The 22,749-nt window shown below is 29.3% G+C and overlaps 1 protein-coding gene and 2 long non-coding RNA genes across 3 annotated transcripts in view; 2 read left to right on the top strand and 1 right to left on the bottom strand.

The window, feature by feature from the left end:
• The first annotated feature begins 540 nt into the window (after positions 1-540).
• On the top strand, positions 541-1,438 carry LOC139774655 (uncharacterized). The gene is made up of 4 exons (XR_011718632.1): positions 541-694; positions 776-1,025; positions 1,171-1,239; positions 1,357-1,438. It is a non-coding gene; the product is annotated as an uncharacterized lncRNA (long non-coding RNA).
• Positions 1,439-3,180: 1,742 nt separating this feature from the next.
• LOC139774628 (uncharacterized) lies at positions 3,181-8,469 on the top strand. The gene is made up of 10 exons (XM_071710037.1): positions 3,181-3,338; positions 3,516-3,677; positions 3,748-4,000; positions 4,274-4,342; positions 4,450-4,539; positions 5,386-5,396; positions 5,877-5,948; positions 6,188-6,400; positions 6,572-6,848; positions 8,200-8,469. Exons 1-10 carry the CDS (start codon positions 3,241-3,243, stop codon positions 8,311-8,313), a joined length of 1,359 nt encoding a protein of 452 aa, XP_071566138.1. The 5' UTR covers positions 3,181-3,240; the 3' UTR covers positions 8,314-8,469.
• Positions 8,470-18,161: 9,692 nt separating this feature from the next.
• Positions 18,162-22,749, bottom strand: part of LOC139774660 (uncharacterized) — a 36,105-nt gene continuing 31,517 nt past the window's right edge. Inside the window, exons 2-3 of the long non-coding RNA XR_011718635.1 lie at positions 18,494-18,616; positions 18,162-18,215 (exon numbers count right to left, since the gene is read on the bottom strand). This is a non-coding gene — a long non-coding RNA (uncharacterized lncRNA). The remainder of the gene's footprint in view (positions 18,216-18,493; positions 18,617-22,749) is intronic.

Genomic DNA, 22,749 nt, shown 5'->3' with positions numbered 1-22,749 from the left:
GTCATAAGATATAACATTTTAATTTTTTGCTGCACATTTTTGACAGAATTATTTCTTTAGAAAAGCAATTTATAACAATAATATTCATATTTTATTATATCTCTTTAAAAATAAAATTAATATCTTATTAAAATCGTTGTGGATATACAAATTATCTATCTACACTTTATTTCTTTACGTCAGATATTTAGAAGTTGTATAAAGAAACTCACTATTGTGGACGACACATTAGAAAAACTTGGAACAACAACAAATTATCACAAGTTTAAGATGAAAATAGTATGGCTTACTTTAGGATGGTTTGTGATAATTATATTGCTAACTTATTTGGAGTATTATCTTTTAAGAAGCCGTATGGATATTTTACCAGCTATATTTATTCCCGTTATGCGCAATTATTGTGTTTATATTAACTTTATTGGCAATCTAATAATTACGATTATTCTTGGGTTAGTCCATGTTTTTATTTAAACAAATAAATTTGTTAATTTTTTTATTCACATTTGATATTATTCATATTTTTATTTAGATACACGGGATTAAAGTTCGATCAAATTAACGAATACCTTAAGAAATTGTCAGAAGATAATAAACGTAGAGTAAACCTAACTTGGAAACATTCCATGTTACGTTCATATAAATCCAGATTTCCAAAAGCTTCGGGAAACAAATGTAACAAAATATGGATTGTAATGTAAGTGTATTTATGTAAGTTTAATTAATCATCAGTTATAATAGTTACATCGTGCAGCAAGATCACTGTCATGTTTAATAGGCATCTTCATTCGGAGTTATGTAAAATATCCCGCAAAATGGACTCAATATTTGGGACACAAATGACTCTCGAAATGGGATGTTATTTCACTTACATAGCAACGGCTTCCAAAGAATTTTTCCGCATAACGTACAATAAAAATTATGTAAATAACTCGATGCTTTACGTCTTCATACTTCTGTTCTGGCTTCTTATATATATTTTCAGACTCTTTCTCATTAATTATGTATGTGAGAGGGTCAGCACCAAGGTATTAATGCTACATACAAAAAATTTTTAAATATATTTATTTAAAATTTAATTTTAATAGTTTGATTATTACAATTAAGTAATATTAAGTTCTAATATTAATAAATTGTGAACTATATTTTTATTTAGCAAATTCCAAATTTTAGGCAAGTGCAACAAGAGATTTTATAAATAAATTTTCATATTCTACTTGCGATATTGAAATTCGTGAAAACGTAAGTTTTCAAATTGGCTTAATGTTATTAAAACATAGATTTAGATTAAAATAAAAATAAAAAAACTATATGTGACAAAACTATGTGACAATTAAGTAATTCATTGTATTAATATAGAATTTACAGTTTTTACTGCAAATAACTCAATCGCCACTTAAGTTCTACGGGCTTGGACTTTTCCAGTTTGGTTTTAAATTCCTTTATGGGGTAAGTTGCAACTTAATTATTATAAGTACTTGCTATTAAAAAATATCTAAAAAATAAATTTACAAATATCTCTAAAAAATAAATTCATTATCTTTTTCAGTTCTTCGCTTCTGTTTTAACCGTATTAGTAATATATACACAAACGTTTACAACAGTAAACATTTAAATAATAATTAATGTATTAAACATTTAAATAATGTATAAATAACATTCAAATATCTAACAGTAATATTTAGCACGTAATTCATAAACTTTGATAAATATTTTCTAAATATACATATATGGCAGTCATATACTGTTCCTGAGATTTATTTTTTACAGAAAGTTTAACATATAAAACTTATCTTTTTTATATTATTTTATAAGTCTCTCTTATATTTATTCGTAATAATCATTTTCCTTATAAAGATAATTTTACATAGATATATATAGATTGATAGAATTAGCTGTGAAAATCGCAGTAATTTCAATAATAATAATATTATAAGAAAAGTATTATATGTAATTGTAAAAGCATACATTTAAGCAAAAATAAAGCAGAATATTATAAACATTTTTTATATTACACTATCATTTAACATTAGTTATCGGAACACTATAATGCATCATTTGTTATTTAATAATATTTTAAACGTGTATTTTATACGTGTATAACATCACTGTAAAATCAATAAAAGAAAAGAAAAATAAGTAAGTATATTAACAAAATCGATTTTTGTTACAAATTATTTATTTTGCTTCGTAAGCTTATTGTGTTTTACGTGAAAATAGATAAGGAACTTAACAGTTGCCCTGTTTGCTTGCAATGTAAAATTTAGTGGATCGATTATTCCAATATGCGTAAGTGCAGCAATTACAATTACGGAGATCTGCTATTGTAGTCTATTGGCGATCAGCAAGAAGAGTATAGTTCGAAATCTGCCATGGCGAAAAGCATTAGATCTGTTTTATCGCCACTTCTGTTAATCAGTTCGATGTGCGGTTTGAGGATTATCGAGTTTTCCGCGGGACATCCAAAACTTTGGTTCAGTCTCCTTTACATTCCGCTACTGTGGTCGGTTTACTGTTTTCTCGTGATAGATAAAGGAATATCTTATATACCTGAGGAATCCGCCGATTATATTATTTATGTTTTATTGAACATTTTTACAGTTTTATTATCAATACTTCTCGGAATATATCATGATAAGGTAGGAAAACTGTTAAGATAAATTAAATATTAATATATTATACGCACATTAATAATACATTATCTCAATCATATTATTATTCAAATTGCTTTTATATAAAATAATTTTGATATTTAAATATTAAATTGAATTTGAATATCCTTGCTTTATTTGTACATTCTTGCAATATTATTTATTTTTAGTAAAAAAATTTTCTAATAAAAATTATTTTACATATAGATAAGTATACAAATTATTAAAATTTCTTTTTGCAATATGTTCAATAAAATCTTCTTTAACTTCATTTAACTCGATCATACTGACGCATTTAACTTAATGTATCTATTGTTCAAATAAAATCGCACTTTTTTGAAAAGTGACATAAATACACTATTAGGCACGTTAAATTTCTAAATAAATAATATTTATCAATCGTATATTGACTTTTTTACATAAGAAATTTAGAAACTGCCTAAAAAAGCTCGCTGTTGTGGATGACACATTGAAGAAACTCGGATCAAAAACGGATTACGAGAAATTAACTAGAAGAACAGTGTGGGTTATCTTAGGATGGTCTGTAATAGTTTTATTATTAAACTTTTGCGATTATATACGGTGGTCCGATATGCATGACGCTCTATCGTCCATCTATGCAACACTTATACTAAACTATTGTTCTGATATCAACATTATTGACGACTTGATTTTTGCGAGTATTCTTGGGTTAGTAAATCCTTTTATATAAATATATAAATTATCATACATGAAAATTATTTCAGCAATCTATGCATAAATTAATATTAATGTTTAAGAAATTAAGTTTTTTTTAGAAACTTTTCTAAATTACAGTATATATATTTGTGCATATTTCTATCTTTCGCTAAATCTCTTCTACATTAGATACTTAGGATTGAAATTTGATCAAGTCAACGAACATCTTTACAAATTGACAACAGAGAATATACGTGGGATAAAACAGGTTTGGGAAAATCCTGTATTACATTCTCAACAAGCTAAACTCCCGAATGTTCCGAGCAGTAAACATATAACATGGATCGTAATGTAAGTATAAATAATATAATCATTGTTACACAACGATTTTGCATAATAAATTTGCTATTTTTTTACGCAGACATCTTCATCTGGAGTTACAGAAATTATCTCACGAGATAAACTCGATATTCGAAATACAAATGACTTGGAAGATGGTATGTTATTTGGGTTTTATAGCGGAGTTTTACCGTGAACTTTACACCGCGATATTCGTCAGGAATTATGTCCCTAATAAAAGAATCTTAATCGTCATTATAATTATATTATGGCTCACTTGGTATATCTCCAGAGTTATCCTGATCAATTATATGTGCGAGAAAGTTAGTGCAAAGGTATCGAATCTATACATATTCAAATTCGAAATGCATCTATTTTAATTCGCTTTCAGTGATTACATAACTGCTAACTACTGAGCACGTATTATGGAACTTTTCGGAATGGATTCCGATCGGAATTGTTATTTCCTAGATTTCTATTATGTTTTCTAGGGAAAACGGAATAATTCCGATCGCAATCCATTATAAAAAGTTCCATAATACGTGACTTGAACATGAATGCTAAATTTCACAATATGTAAAGTAATATCAATTTGATTCTAATTTTAGGCAAATACAACAGGCGAAGTTCTAAGTAAAATACTGTATTTCTCTTACGATGAGGAAATACGTGAAAATGTAAGCTTCAACCTAAAATTAAAAGATTACGTTACTGTGTCTAAATCAAGCTCTGATTTAACGCAAACTGAAAATTATATATTAAATTATCTATTATCTTCATGCAGATTTTACAATTGTTATTGCAAGTAACACAAGCGCCACTCAGGTTTTGCGGGCTTAGATCTTTCCAATTTGGATATAAATTCCTTTACGGGGTACGTTATTAATTATTTATTATCATGTTGTCCACGAATGACTGTATATACACACTGAACATTTAAAAATCAATATTAATTCTTTTTTAGTACTCCGAATCTATTCTGACACTTGCAATTATATTAATACAATCAGACAGGTTCAACCGTGATGCATTAAAAAATTATAGCTAAATGCGATATGCAAACAATTTTCAATAAGCAATTAATATATCGATTTAACATTCAGTATATAATGTACATTTTTTAGATAACATTTTAATATATCTATATGTTTTTGCTGAGAATTAATATTCTTTTCTAGTGCAAGAAACTGCAAAATATAAAATATCTGTTACCCTATTTTTACGTTTTATCTTATCTTTTTCGTTTGTTCTTTCTCACAATAGTTATTTTCTTAATAGAAGCAATTTTATATATTTTATTATATAAAAAAATATAAGTTGTTACTGAAAAATAATGCCAGTAATAAAGAAAGATAAAGTACTCAATTTCTCTCATTTACATTACATTAATTATTAACTGGGATAATTTAATGCTAATTGGATGTTGAAGCCGACAAAAGAAATAAATAGATGTAATTAATAAATTAATTAATAAATTGCACATAGTCAGGTACGCGTTTATACCTGTAAGTTTATTGTATAATAAATATTATTATGCTTATATATCTTTCAAAAGCACATTGTTCGACAACATCGTTAACTCGCTATTAAATTCAATCCGAATATTACACAGTAATATATATTACCTGAACATTGCATCAATTCACATAAACATCATATGAATAAAGACTAAAGACTTTCATAAATTTTGGTTATAAATTTGCACCAAATAATATTACAGATGAAATTAACGTAAAAATATGATAATATCAGTACAAACTGTACAAAAGATATCTTTCTAAAATAAAAATTAAATTTTATGCAAATTTTGTGCTATTATGAATAATAAAAAGCGTAAGAAACCTCGTCATGTGCATATTGTCGCAAAAATCGATAACAAACCTCCGCATTTTGATGCATCTATTAATTTGAAAGCTCATGATTTGCAACAAGATGCTCTACGAGTTAAACAAATAGATAAAGAGAATATGAAACTATTGAAGAAGATAAACATAATTCATCGATTAGGGGTTAGTATCGTCATATCTTATTTTACTAAAACTAATACAATTTTATACATATTATATATTAAATACTAATTATTTAATTATTATATACTTCTTAATATTATGGAAATTTGTTCAATTTTATTTACCTTTAAATAATATTAATCCAGATGTAATAGGCAGAAATATAAAACACGGTAATGTTAAGCGTTTACTTTGTTTTTAGGGACCTGTGGATTGCTGGGCACCGGACGTCAGATATAAATCGAAATTTGAGGATCAAGAGCGCAAAAACAATGTAATTATGCGTAAAAATAGAATTATGCTAAAGAAAATCCGTCAAGCGGAAAGTCAATATCCCACCCGCGCGTTTTTGAAAAACTGGAAGAATATGCATGAAGCACTAGAGCACCATGCAAGGTTTCTTTGCCTAATTAATATTTAAAAAAATAATTTTATAGTAACTTTAGCTTACACTTCTACTTAAAAATTTGCATTTTGCAATTAAACTTCTATGTATTTTTCTATATTATGCAGATACATCTCAGTGATTCAAAGACTGTCCGTTGTATTTGATACACAAAAGCGATTATCTGAGAAAAGTCGAACGAGATGTTTCTTCGACATTGGTCTTAAAGAAGAAAGTCAGAAATTAGGGCGTATAGTATTTGAACTCTACGACAGTGTCGTACCACGTACATGCGAGAACTTCGCAGCTTTCTGCCGTGGAGTAAACGGATTGTCGTATAAGTACATAAATTATATTACAATATATTATATTATACATATTATATGCGAAAAACAAGTCAATAATCATGTTTGAAATTGTACCAAAATTTAAATTTATCAAAAATTTATCCAAGAATGTTTATTAAGCCCAAGGTTTTCCGAAACATTTCGTATAAAATTTTTAATTCATAGGCACACTCCATTTCATCGTATCGTCTCTGGCTATTGGTGTCAAGGAGGAGATGTCACAAAGTTTGACGGTACCGGCGGTACTTCCATATACGGTGACTCATTTGACAAGGAAAACTCTAATCTACGTCATATAGGACCCGGAATCCTGTCTACATGCGACAATAATGACGGAAAAAACGATTCCAAATTTAATCTTACATTTAAATGCTTGAAAACTGTAGACCCCCATAAGACCGTTTTCGGCCGAGTAATAGATGGAATGATGAACATTTACAAGGTAACGTTCTCCTTTTCTTTAGTAATTTAAACTTCATTTAAATAACGTTTCTCATGCAGTAATACAATGTCATCAGCCAGCATTGTTCATTTAATTATGTAAACTGACTTGCTGATGACAGAAAAGAAATGGTCTCTCTTATTGTTCTTCTGATAAAGTGAAACTCTCGTATCACGAATAAATAATATTCTGTACTAAGAGAATTATACTACAACTAAATATATTACAATATATTACAATAGATTTTGTTTCTTTTTATGCTTTAATGCTCAGTTTTACCAAAATTTAACTAATTAGATTTCTTTAATATACATATATTAAATTAGGAAAATATATAAACAATTCTAAAATTGATAGACAATAATTTAATAATTTAATTTGATCGATTATGTTTTTTGTTATATAGGTAAAAGAAATAAAAAAATAAGTTTTAGCATGTGCTATTCCGCTCTACACGAATCTATACAAATCTGTACGAATCTGTATAAATCTTCCTTTTTTTGTTCTTATATCTTCCTTATCTGCTTTCCATATTGTCTTGACTTGACGCATATAAATGAAGAGCTTCTATATTATCGTAACTTGGAACTTTATGTTTATTGATTATGTAATGACAATGGAATATATGTCGCCATCTAACGAAGAGCTTGCAAATTACATACGAAAACACATTTCGATTTTTCTTTTTTTATGAGAATATATTATACTACAAATTAAATTATTTATATTCTTATATAACAATTTATATTATTAAATTTAACATAAAATATAATGTAAATAATTTATTAGTTTATAATTTTTGTTTAATAGTAAACTTACTAACTTTTAACATCAATGGTAATCATCATATATGGAATCCCAAGTAGAACATTGCATAAAATGTTCTCTCAGATAGAACATAAAACTTATAATGATATCATGATGAGAGAGAGATGTTATCATGAATGTATTCGCAGATAAGTGGTGAATAAAGTCATGATAACATCATCATAATATCATTGTGAGTTTTATTTTCTATCTGGGATTAAAAGTAGATCTGAATTTTTATTTTTCAAAATTTGAGAACAACAAATTATCAAATTTGTCTTTTTATCTGTTATTTTTAAATAAAAATATAATTTATCACATATTACACTATAAAAGTTGGCAAAGATCATTTTAAAAATATCGTGAATGAAATAAATAAGAGAAAGGGAGAGAGAGATAATTATCCCGTATTTTACAGATAATAAAAAACTTTATTTTTATTGTATCACTCAGTATCGTTTTGCGAGAGCGATTTAATTGTCCACGCGTTTAAATTTGACCACGGAATAGTGGTAAACTGTTTATCTGCTATCTGATTAAACAGATCGAGGGATTCGGTACGAAGACTGGAAAGCCAATAAAATCGGTGATTGTGTTAAATTGCGGAGTACTATCGGCAAAACGTACGTATGAAAGACTATCCAAGTTTCAAATATGAGCAAACTGCATTATTCATGTGTAAAAACATAATTAACAAATTCTAAAACTAGCGTATCAATAATCGTAATTTCAACGTTCTGTTAGAAGTCCACAATAGTCATTAAAAAACAAATAATAAATAATTTATTTTATAAAGAGATATCAAATAAAAATGTTACATAATTATAAAAAGTCTATTCTTTTAAATATAATAATAATAATAAACTAATTTTACTAAATATGAATTATTTGGTCGCATATTATATGTATTCCAAGCTTAATAAAAAAAAATCTATTCGCAAATGTAATGAAATTTTATATAGTTATTATAAATGCACTCCCCTCTCACACTCGTAAGATAGAAATGCCTATGGTGGATAGTATTCATATTTGGTACGATTTGTTAATTAATTAGAATTCTAAATAGACAGACTTGAATAAAAGGCTCTATATTAAAAATTATATTAATATGTATGAGAGCCTTTCAAAACGTGGCGAAGAGATTTTCCCGAATTTTTCTCCAGTTTTTAATCAAATATCTCTCATTAAATATTTTCCGCGCAACACGTTAAAATATCCATTTTATAACACGGTCACGTATTCTATAGAAAATATAAAAATAAATAAAGTTGTAAAAACAAATACGAATTCAGTTGATAAAAAAAATATAAACAAGCAAAAACAAATAAACGAATATAAATTAAGACATAAATTAAATTGATAGTGTATGCGCAGGTCGCAGCATTACTGTTTTAAATGCAGGTCATGTAGGCGATTTAAAAATTGGAACTTACTAGTATAGTATAGTTTGATCATAGTTTGATCATAATCTTGATTGATGAACAGACTAGGATACTCGTACGGAATAAACGAGTAAGCAAACCCCATAGTTTCCGCTTCAACAAAATTTGTAAAGTTAAGATAAAAAGTTGAGACAAACTGTCTCAATTAATTATTTTGAAAACTTTAAATATTTAAGAGTAAATATATATTTTTTAATTCGTAATTGAACCACATTATCGCTAATTTTGTTACACATACTATGAAGTGTAAGCAATGCAGAACGAGACATCGTAAGGCAAAGCCGCATACCTTCTTATCTATTTCGGAAGAGATTGGAAAATGTGAGTTTCGCTTCATCTCGTTTGTTTCACGACTAACTGTAATGGAGTCAGCATAATCAGCATAACAACAAACGGAAAGTTTTTCTTGTGGACATGCACATTCGAGCTTTACGTTTCTCGTTTTACGGTCGCATTATACACGATGTACTTGGTCTTTTACGATTTCAAAAGACTTGCCGGTTGTTTCCAACTGCAAGCATGTATTGACCGTAAGATATTCCCGGCATTCATTGAGATGTCTACCGTCTTACCCTCAGCCCCTCGGATGTCCCACATTCCGCGAAATGATGCATACCTCGCATTCACAACATTAATCCGACCATTATACTTTCGAGTATGCCCGTGAGAATAGTTCATCCTCCACCTTCTTACTCTCTTTTATTCTATTTCTTCCTTTCCTTTCTCAAGGTTATTATGATTATTGGTGCTGGGCAGTATCGCAGTTACGAATATACTGAGAGTTAAAGAGAAACAAATATAAGAATGTAAAATATAAAAGTCAAAACATAAATATAAAGATAATAAAAAAGATATTCTTACACTTAATTTCTTCATTAATTTCAAACTAATACTCTTTCTAAAAAAATACTATAGCTGTTTATGTTCTTTATTGCAAAACATATCGTATATTTTTTATACATTGTTAAATATCATACATGTATTTCTTATATTTGATTTTTTAATAATTAAAAATTGATACCGTTGACTTGGAATATATTTTATTATGTATCAGTTTCATTTTTTGTAATTTATATGTATCTATATTTTTCGAAATAATAACGCTTTAATTTGATATTCAGATTTAACTATGGTATCAGAATAATATCACAGTGACGAAATAAATTTATTATTATTAACTTTTCCAACGATAAATAATTTCTCTTTGTATTCGTTATGTTTTGCAACAATAATTATTATTGTAACATCGTAATGGTGATACCATTTATTATTACGTCGACATTCACTTGAATGTATCGTCGATATTGAATTTGGAATTGGGATTGGTATACGGAAATTGTATCTGCGATCGTTGTGACGTTACAGTAGTTGCCTTGATAAATAATATTGCTCTCCGATATGGACGATTATTATTACATTAAAACATATATTGATGCAAAGATCATTGTACCGTGAAAATCTCTTCAATGACCATCACAGTAATTACGACGTATTAATTATGGCAATTATCGATAGTATTAATCACGTTTATTTTAAGTTCATAACAGCTTGTCTAATTAAATTATAATTTAAGAAATAATGGTTCTGCACCGTTGCACACAATGAGATAAAATTAGACAAGAATGAAACAAGACTTCAAACAGTTCAAACCAAAAATTGTAAAACAGATTCATAAATAACTTTGATTTATCATTACATTATATATTTTTAGTAACAAATATATTACGCAATATCCAAATTTTTCTTTCAATTAAACTAAATTATTTTCTAAAGTTGAATAGTAGCGCTTTAATAGTACTTTATAATAGGACTTTAAATGTGTTAAATAATATTTACATTAGTATAAGTACTTTCTCAATTATTTACTAATTTCTATTGATAAATGGTCAAACTATATTTATTATGTATGCTGTCGTTTTCTCCGTTTTCTCGTGTAAACTATCTTTTTATCATTCCAATCGTGACACATTTGTTTCGTTCAATCAAAGAAAATCTTTATTTCTTCCCATCACCGATACAACACACAGCCTTGCTACGTGACCAGAGCATCGATGATAAACTTTTCCTCATTAACTAGAAATAATCTTCTTTTATATCGAATTTAAACGACCACGTATTATTAGAAATATATAGAAACACGTGACCAAGACGTTCAAACATATCCGCGTTACCATCACCACATGAGTTCGTTGTCATGAATTGTACTTTCTCCTGAGTTTTTTTGCTCGCATTTACGCGGAGACGTATGTCAACTTCACCGCTATTCCAACAGCTTAATATTTTCCACCGGTATAGCCAGTGTTATCGTTATTGAAGTTTCAATTCTCGCGTGCTTGCTTAATGCGCGTATCCTCTAACAAAGGCATTTCCACGTGGATAAATGAGAAAATATTTTTACGATCTCTCGTTTTACGACCTTTTTTTATTGGTCAGATTATGCGCGTGCTCCGATATTTAGATGCAAAAGACGCCGTTACCGAGGAAAAGAATTTTAATACGATATTTCTATGCACATTCCCGCGTCTGCAGAAATCTCATGAGATTCTGATTGCCGCAATTTTCAAGGACACTAAAGTGTTCAATTGAATAAATTTTAAATTTATTTCTTTCGGAGTATTTTCCTATTGATAAACGGAATTTTGAAATTGAGAATGTATACATGTATATATGAATGAGTTGAAGAATTTATTTACATTAAATTTTAAATCCAAATTAGAAACAATAAGATAATTTTTGCAATTACATAGAATTTCATCTATCTATTTCTACAAATGGAAAGATGTAAATGCACATTTTGAGATTTTATTTTTCTTATTTTCATATACCGTTGTACAATTAAAATTTATATGAAGTTTATTAAAAAATTAATTCGCGAATTCTTTCTATTGCCTTGAGTTCATTTAGAATAAACCAAGCATTGCATATTAATTAATATTTTTCTCATTATTATGTTCATTTCTAATATTATTTTTAACACTACCATTTAATAATATGGACATTATAGTACGAGATATATCATAGAACGAGTTATAATATATATCTTTATATAATTTCACGTTATATAAGAAACTACGTACTACGTAATACAAAAACAATGCCTAATATAGTTAGACACTTCCTAATTGTCACTTTACAAATTTCTTATAAAAGAGAACAGACAAAAAGAAGAAATTTATACAATCAAAAAATAGGAAATTGCTTTAAATTAGAGGTCCCGTTTCTTTCATTCTACTTTTATAATTTATATAATATACGAATAATAAAAGCTATATTGACAGGCCGATGAGTCGTTATCTAAATTATCCAACGAAAATTTACGAAGCTACGAAAGAAAAAGACAAGTCTTCTACATTTAATTCGGCGTTCAAAATTAAAATTTCCTCCCGGCCGTAGCGCCGGGAGGAAATTGAAATTGATCAATTGATTGACCAACAATCAGGAAAAAAACGAGGAACTATTCGGCAAAACTCATCCTCGGTACGTTTGTCGCGCACGAGTGACATTGCACAATTCCCGTTTGAAGCAGGAATTAAAATTATAGAATTTGCAAAAATTTATTCACTCTGTGCACGCAAATATTACGAAAGATCCAGCTAAAGATTCTATCACGAGTGATTCTCTCACAATGCAGCTTAACGAAACGTCAAGCATTAATATAGAATAGAAGAAAAATAATATAAAATGATATCATAATATATATTAATTTAGAGTATGGTAATAAAAACCAGAGTTTGAAACAACAGAGCGCTGAATTATAGCCGCGATTATTACAAAGGTCTCGTTTATTACATAATCTTTGATTATATAAGATAAAATAACTTCAGAATGAGAAAATACAACGCTTCGTAAATCCTTATCCATAAAATAATTTAATAAGATTTAATAAAGAAAGATTAAAAGCTTATAAGGAATATAGTATCTAAGTAAATTTTCGTCGAAAAAAAGAAGATTTTATGTTGGTCTAAAGAACAGTTTCCAGTTCGTTGAAACGGTTCAGCGTCCTGCACATGTTACTTGGAGCGCATCGGTCGTCTGCGGTAATGAAAGCTGCAGTATTGACCGCTCATACCACGAAATGAAATAATCGAAATACCTCTATGAGATTATCTAATCGTCGGATCCGTCGAAATGCGGTAAACTACGAGCGGACTCGCACGCTCGGAAAATTAGGTCGCTAATTCTATAGATTTCGCGTATTCGAACTGCCTCCGCGTGGAACGCAATCGGACGGCGGCGCCGCGCTGGCTCGTTTTAATCACCGATTAAGCTCTTGGCGCGTTTCAACCTTCGTCCAAAGAGCGCCCCTCTTAACTCTTGATTCGACAATATTAATCCGGCCAACTTGATTACCGCTCAACTGAGAGTTATTCTCCGCGAATTTCCGCCTGTTACCGACGTTCAACGTCGAGAAGAAAAACGGCGTAATAGCGAAATTTTTCTCTCGGATACAGTATGATGCGCGGTTGATTAATGGATCTTAGCACGTACAATTAATCATTTCATTGTATACACTTCGACCATACGTTGTGATATATTACGGCGATGTGTAAGCAAGATAAACCTGTTTGCGCAAATGTGTGTAGTTGATGAAGTCAGGTGTGTACGAATTTATCAATATATGTATATTTCAATTTCCTAAAGAGATATTTATATAATGTATAATTTTTGATAAAATTAGATATATATATATAGAATAAAAAATTTGTAGTCGAGTTCGATGACAATATAAGTCGTCTCAGTTATCATTATTTTATATTCTTACTAAGAAAAGATTGACAAATTTTATACCAAATAATTTTATCGTATCCCTCTTTTGTCAATTTAGCAATCCTCAGCGATCTGGAAAGCTTGTAAGGAATTATTAAGGCTTCTTGAATTGTGTAGCTTTATGAGGCTTCTTGAATTGTTTAACGCTAATGTTTCAGAAAACTTAGCAGAGTCAATTTTTCAGTTGTGCTCTTCATGCAAATGCAAATATGTACTCGCGATGAGGTCGACGAGAATAATAGAAGGATATATATTATGAATATTTTAATGTCCAAATAGAGACAGCAAACTTCTCCTTTCATTTTTCTTAAATTCTGGATTTCTCTCAGGATTCTTTCTCGTTTAATTTATTAAAGTTATCTTTTATATCGTAAAACATTATGTAAATATTATCCCTTTTTATTAGCATAAATGAGTTTATTAAAGAGAATAAAGATAAATTGAGCGCATTCTAAAATACCGACATGATAAACGAGAGAAATTTGACGCAATTCTCTCGCGATGATATTTACTTCTTTCACGATCTCGTCCTAATGAAGCAGTACATCATTCTATGAGCTTAACCAGAATAAAGAGTTTGAGGGATTGCATTGGCCTGAGAACACGAATTTTAATAAGCTCGTAACCACAAACACATTGTCTCCCAACTTGACATCCTTTTAATAAACATAAAATATGTTTAAATTCGGAGAAGATCCATAAAAGCTGTACTGATTACATTTTTTTATTAATACTTTCATAATATAAGTAGATAAAAACTGAACTTAACAGTTTAATAAGTTTACAATATTTTTTCCAGGAAATTTATTTACAATTATTCACTTGTGTTTAATTATTTACAATAGACATTATATTTAAAAACTAATTACATTAAAATGCATACTAATTTTGCTTTTATTATTATAATAAGTCATTACTCACACCAATTTTTTTCAACGCAAAAATTGATTGTCACTATTTAATCACAAAATTATATTAAATTTACTTAATTGTAAAATTGGACATACCCTTGACCCGACATAACTTTGTACTTTTCCACTAATTGCTTAAAAGATCATTTAACTTTGAATGCTTTATTCAACGAGATGTGACGACTCCGGCCAATTCCGCGTCGGAATGTACGCTTTGAACATGAAGAATGTAACGTTCGATGACGCTGGCTACGCGAGAGTTTAAAGGCGCAGCTTTGTATAGCAACAAACCCACTCTGTAAATATATTCTACCATCAGAAGCAAAGAGGAAACAAAGGGTTTCATACCTTGCTCGCGAGAAAGAATGTCGTGAAAATTGAATCGACGTGAAAAGTGGTTGCGAAGCAACTATTTGCCGTATCTTTTGAATGGAACAGAAACATAGGTAAAATAACCAAAAGCTCTTAAAAAGAATGTCACATCGCATAACAGCGCATTTGACAAATTATTCCTTTCAAGCGTAAATCTCCAATAAGCAACTTTTCTTTTGTCAATGTTGCATATTGTAAAGTGTACATTATAAACTCATTAAGTACTCCGTCATATTTATATAAAAATTATTGAAAAATATAATTATCAAAATTAATAAATATTAAAATTTAAAAGTAATTAATTAATTAACACCTTAATTAATGTTAATAATCTCAATAAATATCACGTATTATTATATCAATAAGCATTTAATATCTGTACGATTTTAGAGGTTTATAATACCTACATTACTATAAATAAAATAAAATTAAAAAAAATTATAAAGTTAGATTTGTTTTTCCACCTATTGCAATCTATATATTACTTATTGTTAGTCTTGTATGATCTTTCATCAACTCCCTTTAGGTGGAGATGGAGAATTTATATTCTAAAAATCATAGATAACAATTATTAATTTCTAGCAAAACATAATCTCAAAAACCTGTTTCTCAAAACGTAGCTTGGTTAAACAGTTAACTTTCTCTAATCTGAAGATATATTGAACCAAGGAAGTTTCAGGATGAGTTTTAAACACTCCATGCAGCGCATGTCATTGCAATCTCTGTTTGCAAATGTCTAAAGTTTTAGCTATAACGAACCTTAAACTTCTTAACACACGCGAAACTTTCCGTAACATATGCAACGATCTCGTCATATCGTCCGTTAGCTAATTATTACATGTATGTGTGAACCTGGATCAAAAAATAAATAAATAGATCAATATAAAATACACGCACGAACGTATGGTATATTTATTATTTATTTTAATTTGTTTTCTGATTATTTTAATACGTACTTCAATGATACGTAATCAATGATTGCTAATGAAGATGTAAAAGATCCTTTAAAGCTTTAGCCGTTTAGGCTAGGCCATAAAAAGCTTTAGCCTTAAAAACCATTAAACCTCTGAGAAAATTTATTTTAGTAAAATTTAAGATTTAGAAAATGTATTTTAGTACCATCCAAATTTCATTTTATTCTATTTGTGATACGAATTATCATATTAAATATTTTGCACAACAGTTTAATGAGAAACAGTTCATCTTTGTGTGATGCTACCAAAGCAGTTATGCATGTAAATTATTATGTAAATTTTGAAGTGTGAAAATAGTTAATTTTCTGCTCTAATAGCTTTTTAAGTTAAATTGATCAAAATATAAGTTTATGTTTTACATGTCGATAACATAATTAAAAAATCAATAGTTCAAAATCTAATTCTAAGTAATTTATGTTGTGTCTTTTAAGAATAATCATTTATAAAAGCTATATAGTAATTCAGAAATTAAATAAATTTATTATTAGATTAATAATTAGAATCTTCTAAGTAGATGATAATAATATTTTAAAGCGTTTCTTACATACAAAAAACGTTCTCTGAACCAGGTTATTTGATATTTATATCCACAAAACTTGTAAAATACGCTTGGCGGTGAATGTGTTAATATATTATACAGTACAACATTGTATAATTTTTATAATAAAATATAACGTCTCTCGTATTTCATAAATTCATAAAAATAAAATTTAATTTTGAAAAATTATAGGGTAAACTCGGGTAAGATGGCCATACAGGAAAGATGGCCAACTTATGTTCTTTCAATCTAGCTCGCCATGAAACATCGAATGAACATGGGTTGGCCATCTTTCCTGATGTATGGCCATCTTACCCGAGTTTACTCTAAAGCTTTTTATATTCTTTTATATTTGATTCACGTTCTTATCTATCTTCGTTCTTATCTACTCGTTTATTTCTACCTATAGTACACCGATTTACAGTTATGACCGTAATCATGAAATTAGGAAAGCGTTGCATGAATTTAAATTGCGAACGTCGATTTAAATCGCGAACGTTTTGAAATCTTATTGGAACTTTAACTTACACAAAATTGAAATTTAATTTGAGACAGCACATCTTTCCGCCTCCAATTGCGTGTAATCGTATACGAGAAAACATTATTGGGCTATTTTTGTATAATGTATTTTTTTTATCTTGTCTGATGTTTTTTACACCAACCTACCTTGTGTATGTCTTCTTCTTTCTTATGGCCAGATTGAACTTAGCTTTTGTTGCTCCTGGCTAATATCCATTCTAGCCAGAGATAAGAAGGAGAAAGACTCCTGTTGCCGGCTAATTATAATAGCCGGCAGATAAGCGTAAAAATTTACGCTCTTTTATGATGCGCGAAACTCGAACATGTTGCGAAAGGCCATTGTAGTAATTGAATTTATTCAGTAAAAAATATGCAATAAACGTCCGCTAAGATATTAATTAATTTCGTATTTATTCTTTACACACATTTATTCTTAACACTTCCAACCGACACTTGAAATTTATATCCAATCAGAAATACATTTAAATTTGGAAAAAATTTGTATGTTTATCGCGTTCTAATTCGAAAATATTATATACTCGATAATTTAGCAAATGTTAAAAATTTTGCACGTTAAATTTTTATAATACAAATAGAGAACTTTAATTCAGAAGTAATGAATAAAACTTGCTGGACACGATGCAATAAAATCCGCGGCCCATATATACGTATATTTTCATCGATTCGATCTTTATTCGTTGTTGAATATGAATCTCAAAAGCATGCAGAGATGAGAAATTCAGAATAAGTGACGTGAGATCCGGAAGAATTCTCAATAAATTTCTCTCACAATTAATATCGATAAAAATATCTGTTTGTATTTTATTTGTAAATTATCAAAATTATTTTCCATATTTTATATTATTAAAAATTCAAATATTTTAAATAATATAACTGTAAAATAATCATTACAAAAAATTATTCTGTTATGCGACAAAACATATATAATGGATCTCACGTCATATAATAAAGTTAATTTATCACTCACCGAATCGATGCGCAACAGCAGAGTGATCAGCTACGTAATTACGTTGATTCTGTAACACGTAAACGTAAGATCCAAATTAAAGAAGCATTCAAAATCTTTAAAAACATAATTCTTATGTGTATCGAATCTTTTATTCGTCTTTCAATTAGATATTTATCAAAATAATTATAGATTTTCTGAAAAAGATCTTTACAAGAATAAACTTTTATGGAATTTTTAGATTACTTCTTTTTCTATAATTAATATATTTAAGTCACTGCGAAATAAAACGACCTACATAAATAGGAAAGAACAATTAATTTCACGCAAAGAAGAAATAATACTCACCACAAGGTTGCTCCACCGGCACCCGATGCCTTTCCTAGGCCTTCTCCTCCTCTCAGGTCCAATTTGTCAGCTTCATAAAACTCCCTCGACGCGATATTATTCTCGTAGTCGAATCGTTATTTTCTGAATCATTTAAGTAAACGATTAAATTAAAAGGAAATAAGAATACAATAAATTTAATATATATAATATATAATATAAAAGTCAATTATATTCACTTTCGCCTATCTAGTTACGAATTGTCAGCTCTGTAGAACTCGCTCGATATTCGCGAAAACGCGGGTAATTACGATCGCGCGATACTGTGCATACGACACTCCCAGAGTTAATGCGCAACGTGACAAACCGACTGCGGTTCGTGTCAGTTAAGTCGGTGATGGATACGTTAGCTTCCCCGTCATTAGGGTATTAAACCCTTCAGGGTACTGAGCCCTTAAATTCCATCACTGCACGGTCGTACTTGCAGACGAGTTATCGTCGACAAAAATTATGTATTATCGGTATGCTTAGAAAAAAATAAGTACCAAACGCGTCATATATGCGAGCCAATGCGTCGTCGCCGCGACATATTAATCAACGAACAAAACAAATATCGAACATTTTGTTTAACAAATCGCAAATTGATTATTAACAAATGATTGATTTAACGTTTATCTAAAGAATAAAATTTTCCTTCCCTTTGATCAAGATAATTACTTACTGTAACAATTCTGATTGTGAGATATGTATAATGACATTTGGTATCTTTCTGTATCTGTTGCGATCGTATCTCGTGGACTAATGCGACAATACACGAAGCGGCACGTTCCATTGCCTGTTTGTTCGACGGTCGATGTGCGAATGGCGACCTTGTGTATACAAAAATATAACAGTACGCTATACTCTGGAGTAAACAAAATATCAAGACCGCGCGTCAACCGAATTATTGTCTCTTCGAAAAATATTTTAATGCTTTTCATTATATAAATTTATTCCAAATAATCTTTTCCTTATAAATACCAATGTTTCTGACTAGGTTTGATTATGTAAGCTGTAAGCTATCAGCGCGCAGTTTCCCGCAGTTTCTCGCAGTTACATAAATAACTCCAGATTACCTGTTTTGACGGAGTTAAGCTTTCGTCAAACTTTCGTTTAACTGCCATAAAACCCGTACAAAATCATTAACTAAATTTACAATAAATACGCCTCGAGCATTGTAACAGATGCTGAAACCCTTCATCATGCTCTTCAGTATATTCGCCAAAACGTCAAGTTTAACTAGCTTTGCTACGCGGATTATAGTTTCGGAACGGTATAAGTTCTCACGCGGTTTTGCCTCCAATTAGTACAGAAGATTCGACCCTCAATTTCGATAGAAATCTATCGGCGCGGACAGTGAACATGTTACGTTCAGGAATTGATCGTAGATATTCTCGGAAGTTCTCTCGCTACGTAAACTTCATTATTACCAATGCGGATATCACGTTCCCGTATTATACTGTGGATATACTATGATATTGTCATTTGCACCGGTATGGAAACAGTATTATCCGGTATTATTCATAGGGAAATGAAATTGGCGCCAATTTCGTGACGGATAAATTGGTTGGGTTTCTAAAACGCCACCGGAACATAACTCGGATAATATTGTCTTCCGCACAATAATACAGGCAAATATACAATAGCCACTGCATTGCGCGGATTGGTTATCGCTTCTATGTCGATAGCAGTGTTAGTTTCTTAACATCACAGAAACTGAGTTGCATAACAGCAAATTCTATTACGTATTTCATCGTCTTAATGAAATTTTCCCTCTTTATCGAAGATTGGGAGAACTTCGAAAAGCAAAACTTCCCATGGAATGTCTACAATGTATGTCGCAAATATTGACATTATTTTTATTAAATGTATAGAAAAATATTTTAAGAATCTCAGAAAACGAATTTCGGAGAACGGAAAATGTTCTTAAAGAAAGGAATCACTCTGACATTTGTTTTCCTCGAATTATTGCTTCTTCTAAGAACTCGATTAAAACGATAAAAGGATTCGGATTTACGTTATATATTTTTATCATTAGATAAATTCCATAAAATAACTTTAAAAAATAAAAAATTGTTGATTCTTAAAAATTCTATTCTATATTACTTAAAAAGTAATTTAAATGATTTAAGTAAAAGATATATCTTTATACCTAAGTAAATGTTTTTCTCGATAAATAATTAGTTACGTTTGTCGATCAACATTTAGAACGTGACAATTTATAATTATTATAACTATAAATAATTATTGATTTTCAGAATAGTAATCCCCATATACGTATAGAAAAATTTTATATCGCACTATCTTATCCAAAGATGCGATTTGATCATTGCAAATTTCCGTACAACATATTAATTCGGAGATCAGACGCGTTGAGAAATGTCGATACATTTGTAAAATGATTAGATTAATTAGCATACCACGATGGGACATGACTTACCGCAAATTGCCTACACGATTTAATAATGGTACAAAAGCATTTCTTCGCGTAAGCCTGTGCGCATAATCGAGTAACCGATACGCTCGTTTCAGAAATGAAGCAAAGCTATACAGCTTAAATCCTCCACCGATCGTAATATTATTGTCTGATGCAATCCAATATGATCCTGTATCGCATTCAGAACCGCGGAATTCAGATTGGAATGCTAATCGATTATATACCCGGATCGCAATAAACGGAATATCCTACGTAAATGCTGTAGCTTACAAATATTATTTATGTGACTAAATCTCTTTGCGGAAACTATGTGATAAATATTTAAAAATTAAAAACCTGATGTTCGTTTTACATACAAGTTTATTTCTGTGTCCATAACTTTTTCGTATCAGCGTGTATACAAATTATATTAATCTCATCTTGTACACTCAAAAATCAAGATGTTTCGAGTAGTTTATATAATGGTAATTTTTGTACCCATCGCATGTAAATTTTTAATAATATAGAATAATAAAAGCAATATAAAAATGTAGTTTTATTCTTGATTATAATCGCGGCTCATAAATAACGTTTAAATAAAAAGAATTTGTTTTGCTTCCTCATAGAGGAAGCTTTGTGATGGTGAAAAAAAAATTTTTCGAGATTTTGATGGAAATAGGTTTAGAATGTTCCAAAATGTCGAGAAATCATATTATTTTATAGAAATTTAACAAGCAATTACAAATATTTCAATATTGCAACACTGGCATGAATCGTTCAATTTTACGTAACGAAGAACTATGCGTATATATTGAAAATTTATAAAACGTGTCTCTCTACTTTTAAATTTTTTTATTGTACATTTACATGCTTTTATACGAAAATACATATACAAAAATACAATACATAAGTGCTATGTGCTTTAAACACTTTCAACGATGAGAGATGGAAAGGGTTGCAACGTCAAACGAATTTTACATGGCCAAGTCGAAAAACAACTGACGCGAACAGATATCGCACGCGATAAGATTGACACGGAAAAATTGGAGCAAACGTATATATTACGATTTAATGTGATTTCAGAAGTTTTTTATTTCAAGGCTATTGCAATTAAGAGCGAGAATAATGTTGGAAAATTAAATTTTTTCGAACTAATTCATAATTAACAAATTTTAGTCGGATTTTGTAAATTATGATTAACAAATCCATCTATATTACAATAAAGAAAATAGATATTTATTAATGTATTACATATTTTGATTTGTAGATCTTCTTAATACTATATTGTTAATATTATACATTTCTCTTTCTAATTAAATGTATTAATATAAAGCTATATAAATAAAACTGCAAGAATTATTATAGAATTGCAATCAGTTGCCGAGTGCCATAATATCATATATATCATTTCGAGGATTATTCGAATTATCGTCATGAGTATCCGAGTTGCAGCTTCGTCATTAATTAGGTATCAAATGTGCATATATGCTGAGATATCCATTCCTACTTTGATCTAGAAGTACTTTCAGCGAATAGCCACAGTTTTATAGTGAAAATCAATAGATGTAATTAAATCCTGCAGCAGTATTGAAAGGCTAAAATACGATTCCGCTAATAAAAAAAATTAAATATCTCCTTTAAAACTCATTTCTCTTACTATAAACACAATTAAACAATTTTTAAGATTAAAAAGCTATATGTAAAAGAAGAAAAAAGAGATTAAATTTCTGTCAATAAAAAGTTGATTACAAAACAGTTAGAATATAATATTTTACATTATTCTATTCTCTATTGCAATAATATCACAGAAACAAAAGCTAGG

The sequence above is a fragment of the Temnothorax nylanderi genome, unplaced genomic scaffold, assembly GCF_030848795.1.
Source record: "Temnothorax nylanderi isolate EJ_2023f unplaced genomic scaffold, tnyl_v1.0 TNYL_tig0084_pilon, whole genome shotgun sequence".
In the NCBI taxonomy this organism is placed as follows: Eukaryota; Metazoa; Arthropoda; class Insecta; order Hymenoptera; family Formicidae; genus Temnothorax; species Temnothorax nylanderi.
The sequence above is the reverse complement of the archived record's forward strand: the minus strand, read 5'-3'. Positions and strand labels throughout refer to the sequence as shown.